Source organism: Pomacea canaliculata, linkage group LG5, assembly GCF_003073045.1.
Source record: "Pomacea canaliculata isolate SZHN2017 linkage group LG5, ASM307304v1, whole genome shotgun sequence".
Classification (NCBI taxonomy): domain Eukaryota; kingdom Metazoa; phylum Mollusca; class Gastropoda; order Architaenioglossa; family Ampullariidae; genus Pomacea; species Pomacea canaliculata.
This window is the reverse complement of record NC_037594.1, coordinates 28,174,186-28,201,598: the sequence shown is the minus strand read 5'-3', so window position 1 is coordinate 28,201,598 and position 27,413 is coordinate 28,174,186. Positions and strand designations below refer to the sequence as shown.

General features: G+C 38.0%; 1 protein-coding gene and 1 long non-coding RNA gene across 6 annotated transcripts; one reads left to right on the top strand and one right to left on the bottom strand.

Moving 5' to 3' along the window:
* On the top strand, window positions 1-27,413 carry LOC112565245 (hexokinase-2-like). 5 transcript variants are annotated; one of them, XM_025240607.1, is made up of 11 exons: window positions 1-30; window positions 13,490-13,652; window positions 14,558-14,697; window positions 14,837-15,052; window positions 15,346-15,445; window positions 16,927-17,006; window positions 18,684-18,796; window positions 19,175-19,330; window positions 20,829-20,968; window positions 21,909-22,042; window positions 22,908-27,413. In XM_025240607.1, the coding sequence occupies exons 1-11, from the start codon at window positions 16-18 to the stop codon at window positions 23,040-23,042; spliced, it is 1,392 nt and encodes a 463-aa protein (XP_025096392.1). In that variant the 5' UTR covers window positions 1-15; the 3' UTR covers window positions 23,043-27,413. The 5 variants fall into 5 exon arrangements, with proteins under 5 accessions (XP_025096392.1, XP_025096391.1, XP_025096390.1 ...); XM_025240606.1 differs by lacking the exon at window positions 1-30 and adding an exon at window positions 750-900; XM_025240605.1 differs by lacking the exon at window positions 1-30 and adding an exon at window positions 8,162-8,708.
* Window positions 8,726-11,522, bottom strand: LOC112565247. The gene is made up of 3 exons (XR_003099372.1): window positions 11,264-11,522; window positions 10,769-10,955; window positions 8,726-8,879 (listed from the first exon to the last, which is right to left on the bottom strand). It is a non-coding gene; the product is annotated as an uncharacterized LOC112565247 (long non-coding RNA).

Genomic DNA, 27,413 nt, shown 5'->3' with positions numbered 1-27,413 from the left:
AGTGGTCCATGCAGCATGTGTACCCAAAGCGTGTGTATAGATCTTTGCTTCATTCGAATTTTGTGTGATTTGTTTTCTCCGTAGTGAACAAATGTCAGTTCTTCTGTGTGTGTGTGTGTTTAGAGTACACGCCATAATATATATAGGTGCTGGACAGAAATAATTATATTAGTTACATATGTGTCTGTGGCGAATTTATTTTAGACATATTTTACTTCATAAGTCAGCTACTAATCAGTTGAATGTATTTTAACGCAAATACACGTTTTGCAGAACTAGACGTAACGATCAACGGGCTAAAGTTGGAATTGAGCAATTCAAGTGACATATTTTAGAGTTCATGAAAGGTGCATTTTTACATTTTCACATTTTCTTCACTGCTAGCTTAACAGATCATTCTATTTGCATGATTTTTTTATGATGAACATATTATGCATACGATGCAGAATGTATCAGAACATAAAATATGCAGCATATATTTAACATATATAAATTAATCTATTTTATTCGTTTCGTTGTAGGAGTGATTTTTATAACTTATTCTATTTCCGGTGAAGCTTCTGAGGCAGCCTATCAGTCCTTCATCCTTCACTTCAGTAGTATAGAATACAAATGTAATTCAGAATACATAGTTTGATTCTTGGTTTTAGTACAGTTTTGAATGCCAGAGTCGAATTCTCTGCCACGAAGAATAACTCGAAATTAAAGTTTCGACCCGTGCGAGGTTAATGTGACCGCGAGATTTAGCGAGACTCGCTGTCCTTGACCGCCTGACCTTGAGACTGCTTGACCCGACACAGGACAGACAGCAATCGGGGATCTAATATGTCCCTCCAAACTCATGACCCGCGTGCTTGGCATAGAAGAGGGTTTTTCATACCGCCCATCGATGCTAATGCGGTGAGAAATTTGTTTTTAGAACCCTCCGATATTTGTTCGAACACAGTCTCCATTCAACTCTTTAGTGAAGGAGTAGTCATACGCTGTATGTTTACGTTTCTGGCACGACTTGTCTATGTAAAATACCTGTTTGGGGCCTTGCTTAAACTAAATCTTTCTTCAAGTGTAATCACTGTACGCATTTTTTTCCCATGAAGCCATAAGCTAGTAGAGCTTGAAGCTATACCAATAGCAAGTGTGTTTTAAGAGAGTGAGACATCAGTGTCACAGAGGTTGCTGACACAGTGAAGATAGTTGACAAGTAACATGCAGGAAAATTATAGAAAGTAATCTATTCTTTATATATTATATTTATAAGTAATACTGGCACTTGAAATGAACGCAAACAAGTTTATGAAGCCATTTGAGGTTGTAATAACATTACAGATACACATAAAATTTGTGATAATTGGGTAACCAGTAAACACTTAAAGTGAATTGTATAAGTTTAGATACTGTAAAAAACCCTAAAATATAAGATAAGTAATTATGTTCATTTTATTCAATAATTTATTAAGCACCTTCAAACCCATGAAAAAAAGCCCATTGCACTTATTGACATTTCTGGATGTTTTTAATGCAGTAGTCTATCCTGAGTGTTATGTGAAGGTCCCAGTAGTTTGGAAGTGTTGTATTAGGTTTCAGCTTTGGGACATCCTACAATACTGCAGAATTGTTGGGTTTGATTTTGTGTGCATGAAGCTTTCATAGGCATGGGTTTCTTTTGTACACAGTGCATTGAGATTTTCTCCTCACTGGAAATGCCCTCTTTAAATTTGTTTATTGTAGGCTTATCTCCCCTCTGCTTCTTTATAACCTTTCTGTTCCTTCTGCAAGAGCCATCAAAATGCTTTCTCTTTTGCCTTCAAATAGCACAAACTGTTTTTATTATAGCTGTATTTAAGCACACTATAGCATTTCCTGTGATAAAGTTTTGTGTTTGTGAAGATCTTAAATTAAAGTTTGTTGTTTTGATGAGACAGACAGGGAATAGAGAGACAGCACATGCTGGTGTTTTGATAGTTTGAATATATTACTATCAACACAGTTTCCATTGGAGTTTTAAATTGGCTAAATCTTCCCTTTTCTCACTGCAATACAGAAATGTAGACTGAAAAAGTTTGTCAATGCTGCTGACCTTGTGTACTGGTTTGGTTGGTTGGTTTTTGAGAGGGATGAGGGTAGGAAACCGGAGTACCCAGAGAAACCCAGCCCTGTGAACAGGTGTCACATACAGAGAGTGTTCCGAGACAAGATCTGGATCCTAAGCTGCTTACTGTATATAGTGTTAACAAGCGAGTGTTTTAACCACTACACTGCCGGGCTTGTATGCTAGCTCTAGTTTCTCTCTAACTCAGCCAGGCCACATATTTTTAGCTGGGTATCTGAGAGCATATTTGCTCACAATCCACAATATTTATGTCGTTCTTTTTTCTTTATTAAAATTAGTTTTACTTTGAAATTAGTTTTATTGTGCTGAAAATTCTGTTCAGCTTATTCATTGCCTAAATCACAGCATTTTAAATAAAACGAATACTAGTGAAAGAGTAAAAAAAAAGTTGGTGGCAGTGGAAAAATGAAGATAAGAAAAATTCTGTGGATGTGACATAGAAATGCATGATTGGGACTGTTTGCCCTTCATCTTTGAATCAAGTATTTGCCTTCACACCAATTTGAGATCAACCTTATGATCATCATTGAGGTAAGTGCATAAATTATTTATTTAAAATTCTGTCTGTTAATCTTATTTTATTTTACAAATTTTATGTATCAATCATATTTTTTCTGTCTTTGAATAGTAAAATTATACTCTTAAATCTTGATGTCATATGGAACATGCAAGCAGTAGGGTTTCATTTATTACATGAGATTAAAGTAATAATAATTTTATAAAGTGAAATAGTTGCTTTCAGAACTAAAAATCCAAAAATACTTTAAGTAGGACAATAACAATGAAAACCACAACAGAAGTTTAACAAAAACATCTACACTCTTAAGTAACAAATATCAGAAGACAAAAATAGTAACTGAATAAGACAGCAGATTCAACTGACAATATTCCAGACAAACTTTCCAAACAACAAATCAACCACACTAGCCCTTGTTAATATGTATATTGAAAGCCCTTGTTAATATATATATTGAAAAAAAAACCCCACAGACTACTGCCGTGTATCTACAATTATAGCAAAACAATGATAGATTTTAGAGGGAATATATGCTAGAAAGCTTTATAGATGCTTGTGAAATACTGAAATAATCGTTATGTGTTCCTTTTTTCAGAGTTTCCCACAAAACGTGGTTCAAGAATCTGATGGAACTTTTGCATTTGACCAGATGTAAATTTTCTGGCAGCAAATTGTCAGTGTGGATTAGCTGATTCATAAGAAAATGCTGCTAAACCAAGAAAAGGAATAAATGCCCTGCTGGCTACATCCTTTCTGATGATTTTATTTTTAGCATGTAAAGGCTTTATGTGTGACTTCCAGAAGCCTCTCAGACACTCCCACACCTCTGATTTGCTGTACGGTATTTACTGCTACTAATTGGCCCGGCACTACCTGACGTCAGAGCTATTTGCTCTAGCTGCTTATCGCTTGGGATGGGAAAGGAGTCCGTTTTCATTCCCACCAAGATTTCGGCAATCGCTTTATGGTTTGCACTATCACAGCGCTAGTCCCTGACAATGATGATGTCGTCACTGTGCGTGTCTGATTCCCGAAACAACAGCCACCAAAAAAACAATGAAGGTTGTGGTGTGGTGTCTAGGCCGCCGTGTGCAGGTAGATAGCATAGTGGTTAGAATTAAAGCGTCCGAAAACGATAACGCTCATATTAGCCGGTTCGATATCCGTGGTACGCAGCGCAGTTTTCCTGGTTGACCCAGTTGGGGAATGGATGCTTGGCCCCTTCAGAGGGTCGGGGAAAGTAAGACAACAAAGGAGAAAAGACAGGCACTGCCTCCACAAAAAAATGGCCTCAGGAGAAGTGGAGTCTCTAATAATAATACATCATTTCCCAGCAACCGTCAGACACAAGGGATTACATTTTTTTTTTTAATATCTCACCTCTCCTTTCTTACGCTCATATCACAAATACAAGTTTCCTGGCAAAAAGAAGAAAAAAGGTGTCTGCTGGAGGAAGCTAAGCGTTCATTTTCGGGATGTCGGCCTTGAGAGTAGAAATGTAGAACCTTCCATGACTAGTCAACGTTTCTCTACGGGCTCCTGGCGGCGTTCAAAGGAAGGTTGAGACAGCGCAGTTTGCACCGATATCGCCTTGTTTGTACGTGCATAGCCTCACGTACTCTTCAAGCGACAGGGGTGGGAGTTGGGGGGTGTTAGCAAAGAGCTTATTACGCCAAATTTGGAGAAAAGCAGACGAGAGACGAGCAGGCCCGCGATAAGTGCTGCTTGCTAGGTGCTGTTTGAGGTCCACTCCGTCTTGAAGGTTATTTTTGAACTGGAAGTCACAGCCAGCTTTAAAAAAAAAATCTATTACCTTATCCTTTTCGTTATTATTGCTAAAACTAGCATTTCAGGTAGAGGCGCTTAAAATAATTATCGCCACTCTGCAAGTTTTCTCATCAAATGAATCTCCTCAGTCAGGTTACAATAGTGACAATTAGGACTGACCCTAATTCAAACCAAAAGAAGCGTAAACCAATAAATGCTGAAGTATTATGTGGATTTTTCGCGTTTGATTTGTTACTGCGGTTTTAATGTTTGCCTATAAAAATGTGTTTGCCTTTTAGTGTTGTTATAAGACACATTTTTAACGAGTACTTTCAGTGTTCCTAAAGATCATTTGGCAAACATATGTGTGCTAAAGAAACCGATCTTGCACCACAAAAAGAAGGAAAAAATAACATTAGGATGCGTGTGCTCCATGAATATAATACGGGGGTGACATTAATTTAACTTTTTGTGTCTGAAACGCGATTGTACATCATGTTGGTGAATGCCTCCTGTCTATTTTGGCAGAGTACCGGAGATGTCAGGTTAAGTTCCCTCGCGCTACTGTGACTGCGAAAAAAGTGGCGATGCTTTGTCACCTTTCAAAAACATTATCGGCGTAAGGTATCTGCAAAGTACGGCTACTTGACCGCGTTCAAGATAAGCGTCGCATTGTAGCGGCAGTCTTTATGAACTGTTAAACTTAGTTAGGTTAATTGGTTTTTCCATATCTTGTCATTATTACTCACCTTTTTAAAAGTCTTTCTTTGAAAATGGACATTAAGTCATGCGAAAATGAGGTTACATCGGCACCCATGTCATGAAAACATGTGAGGTAATAGTGATATTTTGTGCAAACCGAGTGGTCGGAGGTAAGGTGTGAGTAAAATAACTTTCTCTTAGAAAACCAGCATATATACAATACCCTTTACCTGAATGGACTTAAAGGCCACAGTTGCATTTCCGTGACTACAATATTTTAGCGTCGAGTTGCTAGCGGCATCAAAGAGTTGAAACTTCTCTTTCTGTGTGTCGCGTCCTGAAACAACATTTCTGCTGTCTTTTGTTGTGGCGATCGAAAGGGAATAGTGCTTTCGTCTAAAGACGATTTCTCCCTGAGAGATGAGGATCTTGGTGAATTAGAGGGAAAGGGATATTATCAGTCTTGTTTTGTTCCATTTTGTCATTAATATTGTTCATATAAATCAAAAATTTGGATGATTTGCCACCATTTTTACAAGACAATACCGTATGCTATGTTGTTTTTTTTTTTTTAAAGATAAGCTCAGAGAGATTTTTAAGTTTATATTTGTTTAGGACCTTATTGACTTCTGTTTCTTGGCAGTTTTCATTGCATTGTAAAAATACTGCTGGTGCTACAGCTGCATGTGAGAGGATCCTTGTACATAGGGTGTGATATTCTCAATTTTATCTCATTCTAGCTACTTCGGGTTAGATTAATTTGAACTGATAAAATGCAGAACAGGGCTATGCTACTATTTTTTTTTCCCCTCCCGACCATTCTGCTGAGAAATAGGAATGTTGAGGTTCATAACATTAAGGTTCGAGTTTTGTTTTATAGCAGATCTAGCTAATCTGTCTGCTTCTTTGTTTTGTGTACTCTTGTATGAGACGGAACCCACAGAAACAAGGTTTGTCAGCCGTCTAGTCTCCCCTTACATACGAATCGTGTGGTCTAAATGTTCGCGATGCCCTTGTACGCCTGCACCTAAAGCCTAAACGATATTGTTTGTACTCTCCCCTTAATGTTACCGCCAGGCTAGCGGCTAAATCCCCTAAGTTCATCCTCGACTGAATTGTTTTCCAATGACCGTTGTTATTATACAAACTCGCCTAATTATGCTTGCATAGCGACCTCACAATATTTTGTAAATCTGAAGATTTATAAAAGCACAGTCGATCGTGCATTACTCCGGTATTCGGTCTTAGAGATAAAGTTACTAGTATAAAGTCACGGGTAACTTTCGCTAAACTTTCGTTGGTACATGTCAAGTTGAAAAGAGCCATAAAGCGAAGCACCGTTTAACTTGCGATTCGTTGCCGCGTAAAATGCGGAAATAATGGCGCATATTCGATCGCCTCAAAACATGCCATATTAGAAAACTGGTTGCGATATGTCTTGACAACAGCTGTGGAGGCTGCGGTGGGAGTAAAAACCTCTTTTCGATTAATTTGGAATATGGCGGACATAGGCTTGCTTTTAGACATTGCCACTGACGCACAGAGGCAGAACTACTAAATACTGCTGAGTTGATTTTATGTCTTCAGCAGTAGCCATTTACAATGGTACTATTAACAGACGGTCACTAACTGCTGCTGAGTGCTGAACGATAATTGACCGAAAGGGCTTCCAAAATGTGGAGCTATGGACTGGATGTTATTTTCATCCGCGAAGGCTTAAAAGGTGCTCCGTGTGCGTATGTCTTTTAATCACCACTCTCGCCTCTCACCAAAACTTTTTGTATGACTGATAGTGGCAAGATGACGAGCTGAGACAGGTATCTTCTTTTTCCATAAGGATCTGCTATCTACAAAAGAGAAGTCCGTACCCCTATGAGCACGTATGGAAAAGCATAAAGATAGAAGACTCAGTCTGCCTAGTCCCGTTGTTACCAAGAAGATGAATGAAAGTTTTTGTTTGTTGTTGGTAAAAAAATATAGAAGAATTTAAAATATTGTCATTATTCTCGGCAGTCGAGCAGCACGTGCGACACTATCGCTTGTTCGTGGAATTATGATATCATCGGTGAAACAAAGAAATTTACGAGTTGGAATTTCAAGTGGAAGTCGTTACTGTCATGTTTTTTTATTAGATACTTGTGACTAGTCTGTAGTCAGGTGTGGCGATGGGGCAGCGTTTAGTGGACCTGGGCAATGAAGCAAAATGCACCTCGCCCCCACCAACTTCTGTCAGCCTAGGTTAAAATAGCTGCTAATTTTGCTCAATACCGATGAAAATAGAATTTCATAAATAACTCTTTTTTTAAGTTGATAAAATGTGAGTTTTTGTGAAATTTGAGATTAATCAAAGACTATAGAATAGTTTAATAAGCCTCTAAAACAGTGTACAGGGAAGGGGGAACCATAGGAAACGAATTTTTGGAAGCCCTTTCCGTGATATGCATGGGATAGCCGACCCTCCCTTGTTTTCTCTCCCTCTCTCGCTCCCCTCACATCTTCTGTATGCCCCTGTTCCAGGGCTGGGGAAAACTACTTCGAGGTGATCTCTTTCTCCGCGTGGGACGACTTTTTTTGTGCTATAAGAGGGGGTGCGTTTTAGACAAAGAAAAAAAAACCAAGCAAAACCCCCCATCCCCGAATTTTCTATGCATACAAATGCACGAGTGATGTCTCAGTGTGTGTATACAGTATGTCTGAAGGCGACAGTACAACAAAATTTAAAAATACAGATACCGGGAGAATACAGGTGTGTCTGTGTATAGTCACCTTTTAAAGGAAAAAAAATATTCTCTCCAACGTTAGAGAACAAATAGTTTTACAATGTTTGAATCTTTATGTTCATAACAAACGCTCTATGTGGGAGAGGGAGTGGTATTACCCATGATTTATAAAGGTTTTATCTCCTACCCTATGTGTCATGCAGTTTTATCCGGTGTATTTTGTTTCCGCGAGCCAGAGACGAACCAATGAACGCCCACGCTCACGTGAACCTTCCATTCACTTCCTGTGTCAGAATAATGCCCGCGAGTAGTGACCCCTGACAGGCTGTTCATTAAAGTATGCACATTCCTAGTCAGTTCTGAAAAACGCTGGGTGTGTGTGGCTTTATTTATTTCGTAATTTTATGTTATTGGTCTAAGCGAGAGCTGGTGTTACGACGGCAATAGATTTATACCTTTTATCAGTCTACTTTCGGCATTTCGTTCGTCGTTCGACCTCTGACGAGAGCTGTGACCGCTGTCTCAATTTGTTAGCGAGGTTGCTACATGGAGTTCGCGAGATAGGAATCGTCTAAATCGCAGGCGTTACCTTTCTGTGTTCCAGCATCATAATACGGGAAGAGTATTCGGCGAGAAGGAATGTTAGCACATTGACGCACGGAACAGTACACGATCGTTCCCGAAAGGGGAAGTAACACGTTCAGAAGGAAGCTTTTGTTTGGACGAGTGTTTTGAGGAAACCGAACTTCAGATTTAGTGAGAAGCCATATAAGCTTCCATTTTCTACCTTTAAGTGATGCCACAACACCTCGATCATTATCATGGGCACAAGCATCAGGCAGGCTTTCATCACCACACTCGCCACTTCCACTCAGATGAGCAGGTGAAATCGGTGAGTTAAATTTTCAGCTCATTTTGTATTTGTCAGGAGTTGCCGTGCCATCGATCGTTCAGCCATGACTGGCCGTCGGTCGCATAAGGAGTCCGCAGTCGGTAGTGGCGCGCGTTAGGCATTTCAATGGGCTCTAGATGAAAGAACTTGGTAGCGAGCCAATGTTACAAACTGGTCCGAGAGAGGGAGAGAGTTTATAGTCAAAAGATTACATCATTTCATGCTTCTATAAGTATCTTCATAGCTAAACTAATGGCAGATATTAAAGACTAGATTTAGGACAATTGTTTATTGACCCTCACGAGCTTGCAAGTACACAGTTTTATGAATGAAAAGAAGAGTGCTGACGCAATCGCCTCAGGACCTTGGTTAAGAAAGCTATTCTGCAAGAATGCTGTGGAACGCATGTCATGATGTGGATCCCAACTTTTGTGTTACGTTTGAGTTCCTTGAGTAGTTACATTGTATTCTGGGCACAAATGTTCTGTTTTTTTCCCCATTCTATCTCCCTCAAGCACACATACTTATTAGTGAACATGTCTATGATGTATATATAAAACATGTATTTAAAATATTTGGTGATAAAAATAATACTAGTACTGGCATTAGGTTCCAGTAGACAGATAAATGCTACCATAATATTTTGATGAGAAAAACAAGCCTGTGATTACACATTTATTGCCAATTTTGGGAGATCCCAGATATGTTCTGACCCCACTTTATTTGTTCTTCAACTTATTCATAGATTAAAAGTGGTGTCGAGTTGACCTAAGTACATCATTACTTGATAAGATAAAGGGGAGAAGCCCAAATGCAGACATAATCTTCCTAATCTTTCAGACCTACAGTTTTTCCAAAGAATTGCATCATTTGTATTATCATTAGGACTGCTAATGAAAAGTACTAATCTGAAGGGAAAAAAGTATATACAATGTTTGTAGAATTTCTCCACTTACTTAAAAAGATAGTGACTTTTACAGAAAATATCTATACACATACAGACTGTAGATCTTCCTAGAATTTCAGTAAGTTTATGAAAATGTAGATTGAAAATAATTCCCATGAAACCAACTTTACCTAGAAAATATCATGTTAAGTCATATGAAAGAAAAGACAATCTCTATAATTGTAAGAGTTATTAACAATGTACTTTATAACAGACCTCCAGCTGGTGAAGCTTGTTGTTATTTAATGTGCCATAAACACTTCAGACTTTAAAAACCTTAATATTCATGATGTAAATATAAATAAGCCATGTGATGAAGGAAAAGAGAATTTCACTTGATATGTGTGTTGGGTTTCTAAGTGGGTATCACTCAGTCATTTTGACCTTCATGCATTAGTTAGCATCCTTGACAGGGTTACTGGAGTTCGTCATAACAAGGAGTTGATGCTGTAGTAGATGTACTTTTAATTCAGAGTAATGTATATATACTATTGTGTCCAAAACGGTGGCTTGGCCTATAATACACATGACTCATTCGCAGCTGACGTTACCTGTGACGGAAAATGGAAGATGTACATAAATAGAAAATTGTTGTAACCGGCAAGGTTTGCTTTAATGTTGACTGTGATAGTTTTACTTGGTAAATTTAGGTTGCTTTCGTTTAGTAGTGAAATACATGTACAAGAATTTATATATTTTTGTGTTCTCAATAGCTGTAGTATATAGAGCGCCAAGCAGTATAGACTATCCATAAATTTAATGGAAAGTGAAAGCTGGGCCTTGCGATAGTCAGCTCGTTATACCGACACATTGTGTCGACTATCGATTGTCGGGCAGCAAAAAAACGTGTAATGGCGGCCGATCGATGAGAAGCTAGCACCTGTACGGTGAATTCTTCGCGCTTGACGATAAGTGTATGCCGTTCACGAGATTTAAAAAAAAAAAAGAAATATCAAGATCTGGTTTGAAGACACTAGATGTGAACGATCGATAGTTGGTGTGAGGCTACGTGTGGGCTGAGCGACATGTGTACAGGCTCGAGACGTCACACGCGGACTGCTCTGTGTGACCTCAACTAGAGCAGTGGCTGGTAAAGCAACCAATCAGCGCTCACCTCTTAGCCGCACCTCTTTGTATGATGTTGAACCGACGTCAGCAGGTGTGGCGACTGGCACGGTGCCCTTGCAGACATTTCGACCCACCTTCGACGTGGCATCCTTTCACCTTAGCTGGCGCTTTTCACGGCCAGACACTTCAGACCTAGCCGACTCGGTGACGATTCTGAGTATGCTGGATTGGGGCTAAACATAGATTTTAAATAAACTATACCGTACAGAAGCGTATTACATCGAAGATGCTACTTTGTCCTCTTAAATTGCAACCTGTCACTGAATAGAGCGAAACTATGTTCACAGTAAGCGTAAGCAAGGGTTGCAGAAAACACCAAAACAGTCGTAGCCATCTCTTACATTGTCATCAGTTTTGACACTTGGGAAGATTCTAAAGTCTAGTACGACAACATAAAACGTTAATATAGTCGGTATTATATATATAAAATAAATGACATGTCAGAACATAAAAAAAGCTAACGGTTTGTAAGGTTGAGAACCTGATTGATTTGGAAGTAGGGTTTGTTACCAACCAGTACTGCTCCCAGTGCGATCGGGTGTGTGTTTTGTCACGCAGATGATGTCGTTTGCAGTTTGCTTCGAACACCAACCGCGTTTTAAAGGAGCCTGGTGCATCATTTATGCAGCATAGCTTAGGCTGGATGTTTACAAATAGTGCATTGCTTTGCATGCAGTCGTGTGGGTCAGACCCGTTCATCGATTTTTCTTCGCGCATGCGTGTGTATGTGTGTGTGTGAGATGGTGTTGAGAACAAATGCATGCCTACCAGCCGTTATTGACCGAAAGAGGATTGGGGGGGTCGGGAGGGGAAAGGACGGTGCTGCTTTGGGATTGGCCGCTCCTTGAGATTATGCGTGTGGACTGCATGTAAAGATCGAGATGCTGGGAGTGCAGCACACCGGTTGTTTTGCTGAAAGCTGGGTGACGTATTTCGTCATCAACGTTGCGACGTTGAAGCGAGTTCACTCGTCGCGCAGTTCGGGTGACACCAAATTCTAGCTCAACATTTATTTTCACCGACGAACACTTCAGAATCAATTAGCGTGTCTGGTGGGTTGAATGCTACAAATATTCTAGATGGGGGCACGTCAAAGTACGTTTTCATCCCAGAGTACACAGTTTAAACAGCGCAGAAAAAGCTTGCGATACATCATCGCAGAAAAAGCGGACGCAAAGAAGGCAAGTACCGGAGTCGTTTTCTTGAATAGATTAATAGATTACCGCGACCACTTACAGAAAACATTGTATTACATCTGTGGAAGTTGACGACCCGCGATTATGTTTTTGAGCGTTGACAGTGAACTGTGGTTAAAGCTGATATAAGAATCGTGTGTTCAAGAGTTTACATTAGCCGAGGCACGTAGACACGATGCTTTAATTAGTAGTGGGGAATATTTAGAAGTATGTTTGATTTCCGGGGGAAACGTTTGCCTGCAGACATGAGGTTGCGGTGTGAGGATGTTTGTAATGCGCAGGGACAGTGGGGCAGTCACAAGCCTTTAAACCGAAAAATGTCATCTACCAGGAACTGCTATTCGAGATCCTGAACTGACATCCTTGTAACACATATGGTCCGTTTGCCGCGGCACTCCGAAGATTTCTGCCTCTGCATGCCGACTAAGGAGGTGCCTTGCACATATACGCACCTTACATCCGTACATATAAATCGGAAACACGGACGTCCTTGAGGCCACGTTGCGTGGTTCTAAGATGTATCAGTAAACGCAGTATATAGCAATGGTGAGTGAGGCACCACCATGTCAAGTAACGAGGGTGACGCTGTGTGCATGTGTGCACATTTAAAAACAAATGGAGAGGGAGGAGAACGTTTGTTAAAAATCAGCTTAATGATCACATTTAAAAATGGTAAGAAATTAATTGGTGAGCATTATTTAACTTTGTTATTAAAGGGTCAGTCTGCAGAGGATGCAAAATAATAAAACATTGGTGGTGGTGTTATAACTAAGTGGTACTAAAATCCACAAATTGAAACAAATTTAAACATTTTGGTTAATAGGCCTGGTTTACAAGTAGTATATTTTAATATATTTCCATGCATGAAGTAAAAGTTTCTTTGTGTTTAGAAAACCAAACAGGCAACTTGTGTTAATGGAAAAAGATTTTTAATGCAACTCCGTTGTTTTCAAAATGGAAGAAGCTAAACAGACAAGCAAGTTGCAAGTCATTGAAGATATTTTAAAACTTATTTAAAGCATTAATGTATTTTACCCAAGTCTGATGAAAGAGCAAGTCTTATGAGGGTTTAATTTTTGTTGATTTTTCTTTAGTGTAAAGTAAAATACTGACAATAAGAAATCTTCTGCACCTTGAATTTGAATTGAAGAACATAACATTTGTCAAAATTTCAAGAAACCTATGTGAATGCCTGCTAGTCCTTCAGCTAAAATATGGTAGATTTTGCCCCTAAGGCGAGATCTGAACCCATGGTCTCTCACTACAAGGGCGACAAGCGAGTGCTTTAACCACTATACTACTGGGCACCCCCCTTTCTATCTCTGTCAGTTCTTTCAATGTTGGAGGGGTTTTTTTTTTAAGGAATATTCTTATGAACATTAATGATGAATGTGCTATCTACAGTCTTCACTGGACCAGTGGGGAGATAAATTGGCATACATGTTCAGCCTTCTTTTTATCAATTTCAGTAAATGTGGTGACACATCATTGTAAAATATTATCATTTGCAGGTTGAGAATATCTTGAAGCCGCTAGAGCTTACTGATGATGACTACCGAAAAGTCGTGGACCTTATGCAGGAGAAGATGGAAGAGGGATTGGCCCGAAGCACAAATGATAAGGCTACCATCAAGATGTTTCCCACATATGTGCGTGCTGTACCAAATGGAACAGGTAGTTAAACTTAGAACTGTTGTGTCCTTTGTAAATGTAGATAAGTGTGGTTGTCTTTTTCTCCACTCCCAGATACGTGAGGGTGGAAGAAGAAAGCCTGTGTTTGCAAATTTCTTTCAAAGATCACATCAGTATTTCTTGTCTTTTTTCATCCTGGCTTTCCTTCCTTCTTGCTTGAGGGCTGTTGCTGCAGGAAAGTTCATCTCGACCTTTATCTGTCAACTCCTTTAGGATAGTGATTGCTTTGGCAGGTTTGTTTACCTGTTGCTGTTCTTTCACTTGTCAGCTCATTTACTTTGAGAGGATTTCTATGCAGGCTAGCAGGGCTTTCAACAGATTTGTTGACAAAGGAAAGAATATGCTGGGTTTGTCCCTTGACTATTTCCTCTTTCTTCTCATCCTCAGTCCCCATCCTTCTCTACCCACTTTAAAAAGCCCCAACCTTTTTTTAGAGTGATTTGTGCTCCATTCACTACGCATATGCTGTATTCAGTTGAGTTGTTTGGTAAACATGACGATCAGCGTACATGTAAGAAGCTGTTTTATAAGCTGGTTTATTGTTTATGCCAAGAATAACTTTAAGGAAGTGAGCAGATGTACAGTCTGTTTTTTCTAAATTGTTCTTTGACATTGTGTCACTGTCAGTCGTTCCAAAATTGTCATCATCTTGTCTTAAATCATATTAACTTTACTTTTAGTGAATACTATATAAATAATATTTAATGATAAAAAAAATGAATGAAACCTTATATTATATTTTATTCTCCCTTTCCTGAATGGGATCACCACCTAGGTTGGATCCTGTGAATGAATCTTTTGCGTATTTCTGATGGAAAGAATTTTTTAAATAAGCACAAGGTATTTGCTAATTTAAAAATGCCTCAAGTAACATTAACTTGTACTAGAATCTGGCGAATTCCTGGCCTTGGATCTGGGTGGAACCAACTTCCGTGTCCTGCTTGTTTCACTGCAAGGTCAGGAGGTAAAGATGGAGAGCAAAATCTTCCTGATTCCACAGCACATCATGCTTGGCACAGGTGTACAGGTAAGCTCATGGTATAAGAATAATCAGCCAAGAGGATATCCCTTTATTTTATCTTGTCTGTGGTAACACTTGCGAGTCTATGAAATGCTTGCATTGACCAATTTGTGTACCAAATATAATTTTTTAAAATCTGTTTCAGCTGTTTGATCATATAGCAGACTGCATTTACAAGTTTATAAAAGAGCACAACGTGAAAGCACAACTTCTGCCTCTTGGCTTTACTTTCTCTTTTCCCTGCCGGCAAAATGGTCTTGCCAGTGCTACACTCACCACATGGACAAAGGGTTTCAAGTGTGAAGGGGTGGAAGGCAATGATATTGTTAAACTTCTACATGATGCTATCAAAAGACGTGGGGTGAGAACTTTTGAACTGCTTGTAATGTTAAAAAATGTTGCTGTCTAATATTTTAATACTGATTTGTAATAAATGTATTGGAATTATTATAATTGAAGGATTGGTATAATAGCTGATTCTAATGTTTTAAATATTGTGTTTAGAGGTTTTGCAATTTTTCTGGTGATGCCAAGTAGCTTCAGTTAATGCTTTCAGGATATTATTTAAAACAAATTTTGTGACATTTCCATTGCGGCAGACTTTTCTAAGAATGGCTGTTAAATATTAACACTTTTCATGTGGTTTTGTCTCAGGATTTAGATGTGAAGTGCTTGGCTGTTATTAATGATACAGTGGGAGCCCTTATGTCCTGTGCCCATAGTGACCGACAGTGTGCAATTGGCCTCATTCTAGGTAAATTGTGTTTGTAGAGAGAACATGTATGCTTCATTAATAAGCATGTTACTTTTCCCGACCTAGGTTTTAATTTATTATTTATTAATCTTTTGATATAGCATGATCCAGCTGCAAGAAATCGAATATAGCACCATCTAATTTTACTAGCAATTTGATGGTGTTCGTTTCTTGTTTGTGGTGTGAGATGTGAGGGCAAAGATAATCTCTATAAAAGTAAAGTTAAAGGCAACTGGGCAAATTTTATGTCAGTAAAATGACGATGATGGTTTTAACTAGAAAAGCCATTGCATAAAACTGGAAGAAAGCCTATTACACTCCATCACAGTGATAAAGTAGTTTGAATAGATCTCAGCACTGCAAGCCTAGTGTTTGGCAGTTTTGCAGGTACTGGTTAATACTGCTTACTTAGAAGATGCATGCACATTGTTAAAAACTGCACCCCATTCAGATTCTAGAGATTCTAGCAATATGTTTTCTTTTCATTTTAATGTATAGTTCAACACACTGTTTTTGCCTTATTGATACTATTGTGCTTAGTGTGCATTTAATAGGGTGGGCTTCGTAGAAGTCAGGATCAGAAAAGGAACAAGGGTTGATGACATCTGTGACATACATGTCCTAATCAACATATTGATTAGAATGTAGAAGGCAGCAGTTTGTGTAACATGTGTCTGGAGGGGAACGTGGGGGTCATTAAAAACTTTGTGTGCATGCAGTTGCATAAAATGAGTCACCTGTATATAGAAATATTTAATGTAAACTATATTACTAAAGCTTCTGAACACAAGTGATATACTTCAAGACCCAGCATGGTGGTGTAATCAGGGGGGGAAAAAGCTGATTGCATAATTATGATAAATATTTTAGCATGTGTGTGGGCCTTCTTTGTATGCATTCATCAGTTTCAGACACAAATGGGTTTATCCAAAGCATCTATAAATTGATGAGCAGTAGATTACAAGAATTTTTTTTTTTGATGAGATGAGGCGTTGATTATAAATGAACTGCTTGTTATCATGATCCACATGTAGGGAACAGAAGCAAAAAATTGATAATAATTTTTAGTAACTGTGCTCTGTGACTGCAAGCAGGACATGTAGCTGTAAATTACTAAAGCTTTTTACCTCTCTGCAGCAAAGCTCTGTGTCATTCATTTCCTTTGATGTGAAAAGAGACAGGTTGACCAAGTCTCTGGTCGATGCTTGTCAGTACTGTTTACTGATTTGTTATTGCTGTTAGAGGAGATTTGGGGGATTTTCCTTTATTTTTAATGACTTGTGCTTGCCATTTTTAAAATAAAGTACTGAAGCCATTTAAACAGTAGATATTGGATTTAATCTAAAGATGAATATAGCAGCAGAGAGCTTTGCAGATGTTTTGTCAACTGTTAGTGCACCCTTTTCATGTGTGATGATTTTGAGGCTGTTATAGTTTGTGAATGTGTCCTTTGCTGTAGCTTGTGTTTGTTTAACCTCTAGGCACTGGAAGCAATGCCTGCTATATAGAAAAGCTGGAGCGAGTAGAAATGGCTGAAGGAAATGAGCCTGGGCCACCAGAGGTAAGAAAGTTCTTAGTATTCAATCTTTTGAACTGTACTTTTTTCTTGTTATTTTATCTTCATTGCATGAAATATTTTACAGTTTGAGTAACAACAGTAGTAGTAATAACAATATAGCATGGTGCTTAAAACCAGTTGCTGAAGTCTTGCAGTTATACAGCTGTAACACACAGTTCAAAATGCTAGTTTTAGAAGTTAAGAAATCTGGAATAGCTATTTCGCGCATACAGTAATTCATTCAGACATCTATACCAGGTGTATATATAGTAAGAGAGTGAATGAGATGGATTGTATAAAATTCCCCACTTTATTTTTAAGCTTCTCTTTGAAGAGCAAACATGAATAAGGTATATTTGTTTATGGAACTACTGTTTATATTGACAAGTTACTGCAACTAAACAAACATGAGTCGAGGGGTAAAGATAGTGCAGTCACCGAAATCCAAGTGGTTAGGTGGTTTGAAAAGACAGGGTTTTCCCACCTTGAAGTCTTATAGTGATTTTACTGTGGGGAGAAGAGGTATGAAAGAGAATCATGCTGGCAGTTGAGTCTGGTATCAGTGCTTGCATGTAGAGTCTGGAGACAAACACTATGCATGCTTACTATTGGAAAAGCACTCACTGAGGTGGTTGATAAGTAGAGATGAAAGATGCTGAAATGGCTTGAATTGAGACCATAGCATGCTTAGAATGGCTCGTACACAAACCTTGCTTGTATACATACTTTTTAAGTAGAGTGCTCAGGACACGTAGAAGCACATTTCATTTAGAAAACCTTACAGTACCTTTAACATTGTTAAATTGGTCAGGATAAACTTCAGAACACTACCTAAGAAAATTAGAAGCAGTGACATTTAGATCAAGCAGTCTGTTTCCATTTTCTAATTGTGTTCAGATGGATTGTGAGCATCAGAAAAGAATAAATAAAATATGTTAATTTGTATAGCGCCATATCTCGACCAAAAGGCAAGCTCACTGGGATGAACAGGATCTACAGAACAGTCACAAAGATGTTGAATGAAGAACAATGCAAAGACACTCTGTGTTCCGTCAGTAAAGGGCGATCACTTCAGATTTAACAGTGACGATGCCAGAAAGCAAGAGATAATGACGTTGGGAGAAGATTGAGAATTTATTGAGAAATCTTGAGAACATTTAAAAAAAGTTAGCATATTAAACAGGAACAGGGTGATCATCACTTTAGCTTATTTGTTTCAACTCAAAGTCTCTGCTGAAGCAAGTGAAACATTCCTGAGAGGAATCTAGCCAGATTTAATCCATTCACACTTCAGAAGAACATTTTATACAACCCAGCTGCAAATCAGAAGAAAGGAGCAAATGCAGCAGAAGTACATTTAAACACAAAGATCCAATACTTTCATCTAAATGGAAACATTAAACAATGTAGAAGCAAAATCATGAAAAGCCAGTCCCCTGAACCTGTTAGGCCAAGGGACATAACTGTTGTTGGATTATCAATAGCATGATAGAGGTTGATGGCAGAACCGATTCTCGTGAAAAGTCTGTTCTACACAGAATAGACAACCAGTGAAGAAGGTAATAAAGAGGTGATATATGTTGAAACTTTGAAGATCCACAGATGACACTTAAAGTTTTCTCGCTGCCTCATTTATTTTTAAGTAAATTAATGATATTTCCTCGGTGCTGATGTTCTCAGATGTTGATCAACACAGAGTGGGGAGCATTTGGTGATGATGGTTGTCTTGACTTCATTACAACAGATTTTGATCGACAAGTTGACAAGCATTCTATTAATGCAGGAAAGCAAAGGTTAGTAACCTCGGCAGACTTCAAAGTATGCTACAAGCTGAGCAAGTTCATCACATAACCCAGATTTCAAGTGCATGTGCTTCTATTAAAACTAAACGCCTGTTTTTTTCATATACTGTCATCCACCATTCCATATGTATGACACTTTTTACCTATGCATTCATGATCATGCAGGCACGGACATTAATAGTAATGCTAACAAGTCCCATGGCATATGTTCATTAAATGTTGTAAAGTTATGTTACCTGTGTACTGAAGCCACTGCTTCGCTTGAACATTTAATATGCTGGCATGCATGCACTAAGATCGCACGTGGTATATACACCCTAATAACCACTATACACCCCACTTGTTAAGTAATGCTGAATTTCTCCACAGATACGAGAAGTTTGTATCAGGCATGTACATGGGCGAGATTGCTCGACTGGCTCTGGAGAAATTGAGGAAGAGTGGCTTGCTGTTTGGTGGTGAGGGATCGTACCACATGGCCACTCGTGGGAGATTTTACACCAAATATGTTTCTGAAATTGAAGGGTTTGTGTTAATCTTTATTTTAGTGTTAATATATTTATAATGTATAAAAGAGTATGGACATTCATTCTCAAGGTGTGCAGTTTGAATGATCTTTGTATAGTGTATACATTTGTTAATTTATCAAGTAAAAAATTAGTTTAAAAAATTCAAATACATGTAGATGATAGATGATTATACTTTGCGAATCATGTTTTAGCTTCTAGATGCTTTTTTTTGGAGGGATGAGTTGTTTAGTGACAATCTACTACATGTAGTAAGAAGTTAAATAAAAGACAAAGGTACATAAGCAAATTAAAAATTGTGTTAGCAGATAGATGGAGGTGTATGGACATATACTGTCTATAATAAACTTTCAAATTTTACTGAGGGTGCTGAGATAACCCTTCATGCAAACGGAAAAAAAAATTGTACATCAAAAGAGTTATCAGATGTTAACCACTTAGTTTTATATATTTTTACATATACGCATAATTATATAGATATATAATTTTAGTTGCCTCAAAGAGTACTATACAAATGAGTCTCTCGCTAGAGAAGTTGACATCCACAAATATTTTCAAAAACCAAAGGGTACATAATTAAATCTTCTTTGTTCTTCAAAGTCGATGTCAGTAAATTTGGTAGAAATATAATTATATTAAACATACTCATATAAGATGAAATCCAAGGAAATTTGTAAACAGATTTTGAAGTCATTATATAAATGCCTTAAAGGTGCCACATGGACTCGGGTTGGTGTAAACCAAAGGATAAATATAAGTGGATTTTCTGGACTTTCCCAGCCTTTTATCAACATATGCACATATGTTCAGAGCTGCATATATTAATATATCAACAAACATTATTTACAAATATTATAGTTTACAACACATCAACCCCTTCTGTAGCAACTTCATGCCCTTTTCAAAAGATCAAATTCCAAGATAAACCAATTTGAAAGAGTTTAGTCCCTTGACCCAAGTGGTCCTTCTGGGGGGAAACTCAGATTCAGATAGGCAAATCCATTGTGATCTGTCATCTGCAAGATTTAGACAGGGTTGGGTTGTCTAGCTGGGTGTGGTTTTTGGCATTGTCTGCCTCACTTTCTGCAACTTGTCATCATGCCTTTCAGGATAGTCCTGGCATGACTGTTGTGTCACACTTGAAGAATAATGTGTTGATATCAGGGAAATGCCAGATTAGATTTAAGCGCTCTCTAGGCACTTACATTGGATCATTTGTACATCAAACTGATGACTAAAAGTAGTATCAAAAAGGGCAAAGATAAGTGAAACCAAGAATCCTACCTCATTTGCTGAGTAAGTGATGCTAATGTAGCACTGCCAGACTGTGTTTAAAGGCATTCTTTTACTAAAAGAGATTTTATTTTTCTTAATTTGCCATTCAGTAGCCATGGTTAATGGAAAGTTTATAAAAGATCTTGGCACAAAGAGAAAACTGATTTTAATGAAGAATATTTCCAGATATGGAAAACAGTTTTTTTCTTTGTCTTTTCCAGAGATGATATAGACAGTTTTAAAACTACAAAGCAGATCTTTCAGGAGCTTGAGATTGAAAAAGTGACAGAGCAGGATTGTCGTCTTGTCCGCCATACATGCAGCCTTGTGTCCCGCCGGGCTGCTTTCCTTGCATCTGCTGGTATGTATATCTTTTGGGAGGAAATTCGATGCATGTGCACTTGTGCATACATGCCTGTTTTGGAAGTGGATAGAATTTTCATGCATATGATATGGTGTATGACCACTTTCTTGTGCACTTACGTGTACGTAGATGAGAGAGGGAAAAAAAACCTTGAAAGAAAGAGTGAGAAAAAGATACTGAGGAACTGGCTAGGTATATGGACCAGTTTCTCAGTTTCTCACTAGTTTTATAGGAGAGAAAGGAGAGTAGAAAAATTGAAAGATATATTTCTGTTATTCTTTATGCCAAATTTTTAAAAGTCACAATATATTGTGGAACAATATGTAGTATCTATTAATAGTACACAAATATCCTTTCAGAAGCAGTGGGTCCCATTTAGTCCTGTGATTTCTTAAATAACAATATTATTTATTTTAAAAAAGGGACTTTCAAAGTAACCGAGGACAACCTTGAGATAACTGCCATATACAGCAAATCTTAAAACAAGATTTGATTTGTATAAGTTTTCATCGGTCTTTCTGTGACACCTGCCTCCTTACTGCACAGGGTAGGCGATGGCAGGTTAATGAAACCTTATTCTGTATTGTAGCAGATGGATTGTCTTGTTATTTGTTATTTCTATTATCTTAGTTTAGTTTATTCCTTGTTACTCCAGTGGACCCGGTTTTGGGCAGCACCCTTCAGTTGGGCACATGTGGTTCCGACATCCTTTGCCTCGCTCTCTACTGTTTTCCTAGTCTGCTTTGGTCTCCCAACTCTCCTTTTCCCTAAGGGTTCCAGTCAAGTGCATACTTGGCAATGGTGTCAGTCTACTCGGGACTTCCCAAATTAAGTCTGATAACACCACAAAAATGAAGACAGGTTCCCTGATCTGGTCAGAACCAAATAGAAAACAGCATTAAAAAACTGACATGGACAATTTCATTTTTGTTTGCAGGCCTGGCTTGTTTATTAAGGATGATGGGCAGACCTGAGGTGACCATTGGCGTTGATGGCTCTCTCTACCGATTTCACCCATTCTTCCATGATTTGATGATGGAAAAAATACGAACTCTAGCTCCTGGCATTCGTGTGAGTTTTTCATATTTTTTCCCTTTAATCGTCCTTGGTCACATGGCTAAAGAAAGGGAACGCCTTACTCTTGTGGTTTTGATCTTTATTGCAAGGTTATAACTCTTGGTGCATTGTTTTGTTTTCTACTAAAGGTGTCTAAGTCTATATAAATCCTTTTCAGTCATATTTATTTAAATTAAAAATTTTAAGATGTTGCCACACAAAGAACAACCATTCTTTTATCCTGAAGAAGTATTTCTTCAAAGCGCTTCTAAGGCTACAAAGATGTTAAGGGAGGCTACTTGGAATCAGATGAGGATGATGGGTTTTATTGAATTCTCTCCCCACCATGCAATGTCTTTATAATGTTCACTGTATTACCGTGTTACCGAATTCACGGAAAACTTGTACAATAAAGTACATTTACATAATACCTTTCAAATTTGATTCCAACTTTCATGCTTAGGTAGCAAAGATAAGATGCATTAGCTATTTTTCTCTATGCATCAGCAGTTTTAAGTTGCCTGGTTGTTGTCAGTGATGAAAGCCTTCCTGATTCCTTGCATTTTATTTTATTGTTTGTTACAAATAGAATTCTACTTTAAGACCATAGATAGGAAAAGGGTCCACAATACATGCCAGCAGTGAGCCTTTCCTGTCTATAGTCTTGAAGCAGATTTTATATCCTGATTGTGTGAAACACTAATGTGCAGAAGTGCTGGTCAGTTTCATAGTGATGGCTACCTGTGCTCGGTAATTGTTGCCCGATTTTTAATAGTTCTCAGCTATATTTAGCTAAATAAGCATAACAGTGAATTACTAGTCAAGTAGTCAAAGTTTTATGCTTGGCAAAACTTTAATATTTTATTTGGATGATTTGCAGTTTAAACTGATGCTGTCTCACGATGGAAGTGGCAAAGGAGCGGCATTAGTGGCAGCTGTGGCCAGTCGCATTTTGAAAGAGAAAGAAGAAAACTCAGAAAAAACTAGAGACCATGCAAAATCAAATCCTCATTAAAGATACCCAACCTGCTTCTGAGACTGAATTCTTATACCATGTGCACGTGTGATGTAGCAAGCAGTCTGTTTGCTTCAGTATAGCTACCACATCAATTACTGCAACTACTACAGGATCACCCTTCCTTGCCATAACCACTGCAAACCATTCCTGTTGCCCAAAGCAAGCTGGGTGTGCGTTTACTGGCAAAAAAACTTTGTGAAGGAAATCAGAATCTCATATTTACCTATTTACTTTTCACTGCCCACTGGAGATGAAGAATCTGCTATGTTGAACAAAAAAGTACAACACAAGCATTGTTTTTATGCTTTACCCTGTACAACAAACAAGAAGCCCTCTAAGATCAAGTGGGGCAATCTGTAATGGCCCAGGGGCATACCATTTTATCATAAGCAGGATTTGTAGAGAACGTTGTTATCTGGTGTGCTCTCATGCTATGGTGGGAGTAGTGTTGACAAGCCAGGCAGACATATGTGCATGGGGAAAGAGCTGGATACAAAGTAAGCTAGTAAATTTGGGGACGGGCTTTAATGTATGCTTTGCTTTATGTTCAGTCATACACAAAGAGTGCTGCACCTCACTGCTTTTATTGCCAGAGAAGATAAAGGTAGGAGTTGGGTAGAAAAAAAAAAAGGTGGTACTCTCGTCTGCTGGTGTCTGTAGGCGGAGGATAACAGCGTATATTGTGATCCATTGTGAGTGCTTTTAGCCTCCACTGCAGGCCTTGCAGTGAGATAAACAGAGAAGTATGAGGTGTCTATTTTTGTGGGGTCCACTTTCTTGGCCTAGCTGGGTACAGGCTATTTGAGGTGGTGGTAAGAGGGTGCATTGTGGTTACAGAAGTGTGGTTGTCTTAGAGGAGGGGATATCACGCAGCTTGTTAGATTTCATGTCTTTTTAGGTGTCATTGATTTGGTTGATATGAACCTGTAAAATATATTGTATGTGTGTACATCTCCATTTTTGGGGAGTGGGAAGGGGCAGGTGTTAAGAAGCATCTGAAGATATGTCATAGCATTTGATTGTAGCGATGTTTAGGATAGCAATTACATCCAAAAGATTTCGTGACCACCAGTTTGGTGAAAATTGTATCAGGTATACATTTTATAGTCATCTGACTGTAACTGTAGAAAGCACCTTCCTTCTTATTTATCTCTGTTTTATTCATGTTTTGTAAATGGAATTTATATAGTTATGGTAAGTTTTCAGTTCTTTTGGCATTAACTGGAAGGTTTGGCTGGTCTAAAGAATGTTTTCAGTAAGAAATGCAAACAGCTTCGTGTTTGAGTCTCAGATAAGACCAGTGAACACTAAGCACTTAAATAAGCTGGACCCATGACTGTGTATACTGGATGTGTGCTGTGATGTATTTGCTTATGTAATTAAAACCCCACCCCAGTTTTGCTTTTTTGTGGATTCTTATCAGAAAAATCTAAGTTACCAGTGTCCATGTCACCATACGAGTGTTTGTGCATATCTGTTCAAAAACATAAGCAATGCAATGCAAAATGTTTTCCCATTATTTCTTAAGGTTCTCACTAGCCTTGAATTCACACCAATTTTTTCCCCATAAAAATCTATTTCTTAGTTTAGCATTTTGAAACACTTTTGTGAAAATGTATTTCTTTTTATTGTTGAATTTGTTATTTACCTATGCTTTAGGATGTAGAATTAGGAACAGGTTCAAACCATGGGTGTGATAAAAGATGTGAAAGTAAGAGGAATTGGACATTTGATTAAATTTGCCTGAGTGCTTGGACTTGCTTGTGTGCCTGCATTTATAGGGAGTTTGAAAAGGGCTAAATAGTTGCTTTGAGAACCATGGGAAAAAGCCAATGTAAAATGGTTATCCACCTGATAAATACCTTAATAGGAAGCTCAGCAACTGGTCATTTGTTTATGTTTGTTTATTGTCTGTACACTAAGTCATGACCTCGGTCAGTTGTATGCGTGAATTGTAGTTCTTTGTTTTAGAGATTCAGTGTTACTTGGATAAAAGATAAAAGACAGCAATAGACAGGTTTATCCTGGGTTCTCCCAAACCTTTCTGTCTTTTTAAATCTTGCATCTTAGCTAGTGAAGAGGCTGGTGGACTGTGACTAACAAGTTGAAAATTTTGTGAACCATGGCTATATTGCTATCTTTAAATCTACTTAAAATGTACAGGGGATGAATATTTATGGAGTTTATAAACATGTAATGTATTTAAAAAAAATGTTGACTGTACAGAGAGAGTAGTATCTTGAGAAACTGTTATATCTTCTGATGCTAGCAGAGGACCACTGGAATTGTTTTAAGACTGCATCAGAGTTATTGGTGAGAAATATACTTCATCATAAAGTCTTACAAATTTTTAGCACTATTAAATTTTGATTTTATTTTGGCTGGTTGGCATATTCCGTGGCTTGAATGAAAAAGGGATGATAGTGTGCGTGCGTGCTGTTTGTTTTTCATTAGCTTGAAAGGTGTTGGTCTATGTGTTCCTTGGTGGTGGTGGGAAATCATATTCTTGCTTATGTAATAGGTGTGTCCTTTTGTCAGTTTCCTGATGCAGGATGTCAGAGATTAAGGCACCTATAGCTTGTATCATTTACGTGATTGTCACAGTGGCTGTGTCGTAAAGTCTTGGTTTTCTGTGGTACATGTAGCTGGCATCATATGATTATCATGATGGTTGTAACTGTTGTCATGCTTGGCTTGGTTTCCTGTGGTACATGTATTTGCTCAGCTTTATATTTCCTTTCTTTTTTTTAGGTCAGCATTGCTTGGGGGGCCAGGGGTGTTAATTTGTTGCATGAAGACGTAAATGAATAAGAATAAAAGAAATAAGCTTCTTTGGCTGTCGAAGAAGCAAAGCAAGCTTGTGAATACAGATGCTTGTAATTTTATTGGGAAAACTTTCATGAAACCATTTTAAACTTTGCAAAAAATCATTTTCTGTTTCAAGAAAATGGACTTTCTAGAAGATTTGATACTTGTTTTCAAAAGAATATAACCATATATTTAAACTGCTTTTTAAGTTGTTGGTTTTTTTTTTCTTTAAATGTTATTTTCAGAGCTGTGATTTTGGTGATGGATTTATGGTGCATATCGTCTTTCTGATGTTTAAACTCCTTCATGTTAAATCTTAATTTACTACCAGAAAGAAGTACCTCTTAAAAGAAATAATTTTTGTCTAGTTTTTATTTCTTGTCTCCTTTGTTCGAAAGTGTGAAGCGATCCCCACCTTGGAATTTACCTACAAACTTTCTCTCTTGGATAGTTTTCTTCATTAAGGTCCTAGTTTTAAGAATATTGTACGTTTAATTTTTCAGACTGGATCCAAACAAAGAAGCAAGAGTTAGACGCTGGATATTAAGCTGTTGTTACGGATACCTTTCCTCTTTGATGAACAGGAATCATAAGTCGGCTTTTTATTTTTATTTTTTTTTTGATTATTCTCTTCTGTGATCTTTTTAGGTGATCTGGTGTTGTAGTGAGAAAACACCAGACAGTGAAGGTCTTGTCTCTAGTCCACAGTTTGTCTGCCCACTGGATAGGTCTAGCTGTCCTTGGCATAGCTACAGTTGCTAACTCAGCATAAAATAACAACCAATCATAAACGTCTGGTGTGTGCTGGTGGTTTGTATTTTGACCCAAAACTTTGGCATACTATCATAGGTGGCGCTGTGTGCCGTTTTTAACCAGGAAGTGAAGCGTCGGTGCATATGGTCAGACTGGCAAATTCTTTATAATAAAACTGCAGGAGACTACCATTATGGTGTACTACACAAATGAAACTATTGTAAGAAATGTTTCACATAAGAATATCATGGTTTTCCATCACATCATTTAAGCTTACTGTTCTTTAGAGAATTGATCCTATTAAAGTATTTGCATGAGGCACTTTTTGAGATCTTTTAAAGTGAGGCAACCATTGCCATTCATATGTAGGATTAGTGGGCTTGGTCAAGATCCACAGTAGTACTATTCGGATGTATGTGTGTGTATTTATATGTACGTATGGCAATACCTGTATCAGATGCACAAAGTCATTCGGTAAAGGTGTTCTTCTTTAAGTAGTTAAATAGTCAAAATCACATCCTGCTTAGCTTGCATCAAATGCAGGTTGTCATAACCTTTTATTCACAGGAAAAGGTCTGTGGCTGCAGTAGGCTGGACAGTTGGACTATTGCAAAGAAGTGTTCGCCTCTTAGCATCTAGTCAGCTGCAGTGTTTAGTGTAGTGTATTATTTATTTACATTTGTTTCAACAGTTTCACCCTGGAACCGCCTTACATTAGGTGTAGTTGTTCGTGTGCCTGATTTTAGCAGCAGCTTCTTTTTATTGGATGTTTGTAAACTTACAGATGTAATAAAGATATTCCTATTC

Coding starts and splice junctions, on each gene's coding strand:
- LOC112565245 (XM_025240604.1), top strand. CDS start 11,862: ATGGGGGCACGTCAAAGTACGTTTTCATCCCAGAGTACACAGTTTAAA. Junction 17,007..18,683: donor ATGAGCCTGGGCCACCAGAG/GTAAGAAAGTTC, acceptor TGATGTTCTCAG/ATGTTGATCAACACAGAGTG. Junction 19,331..20,828: donor TATGTTTCTGAAATTGAAGG/GTTTGTGTTAAT, acceptor TGTCTTTTCCAG/AGATGATATAGACAGTTTTA.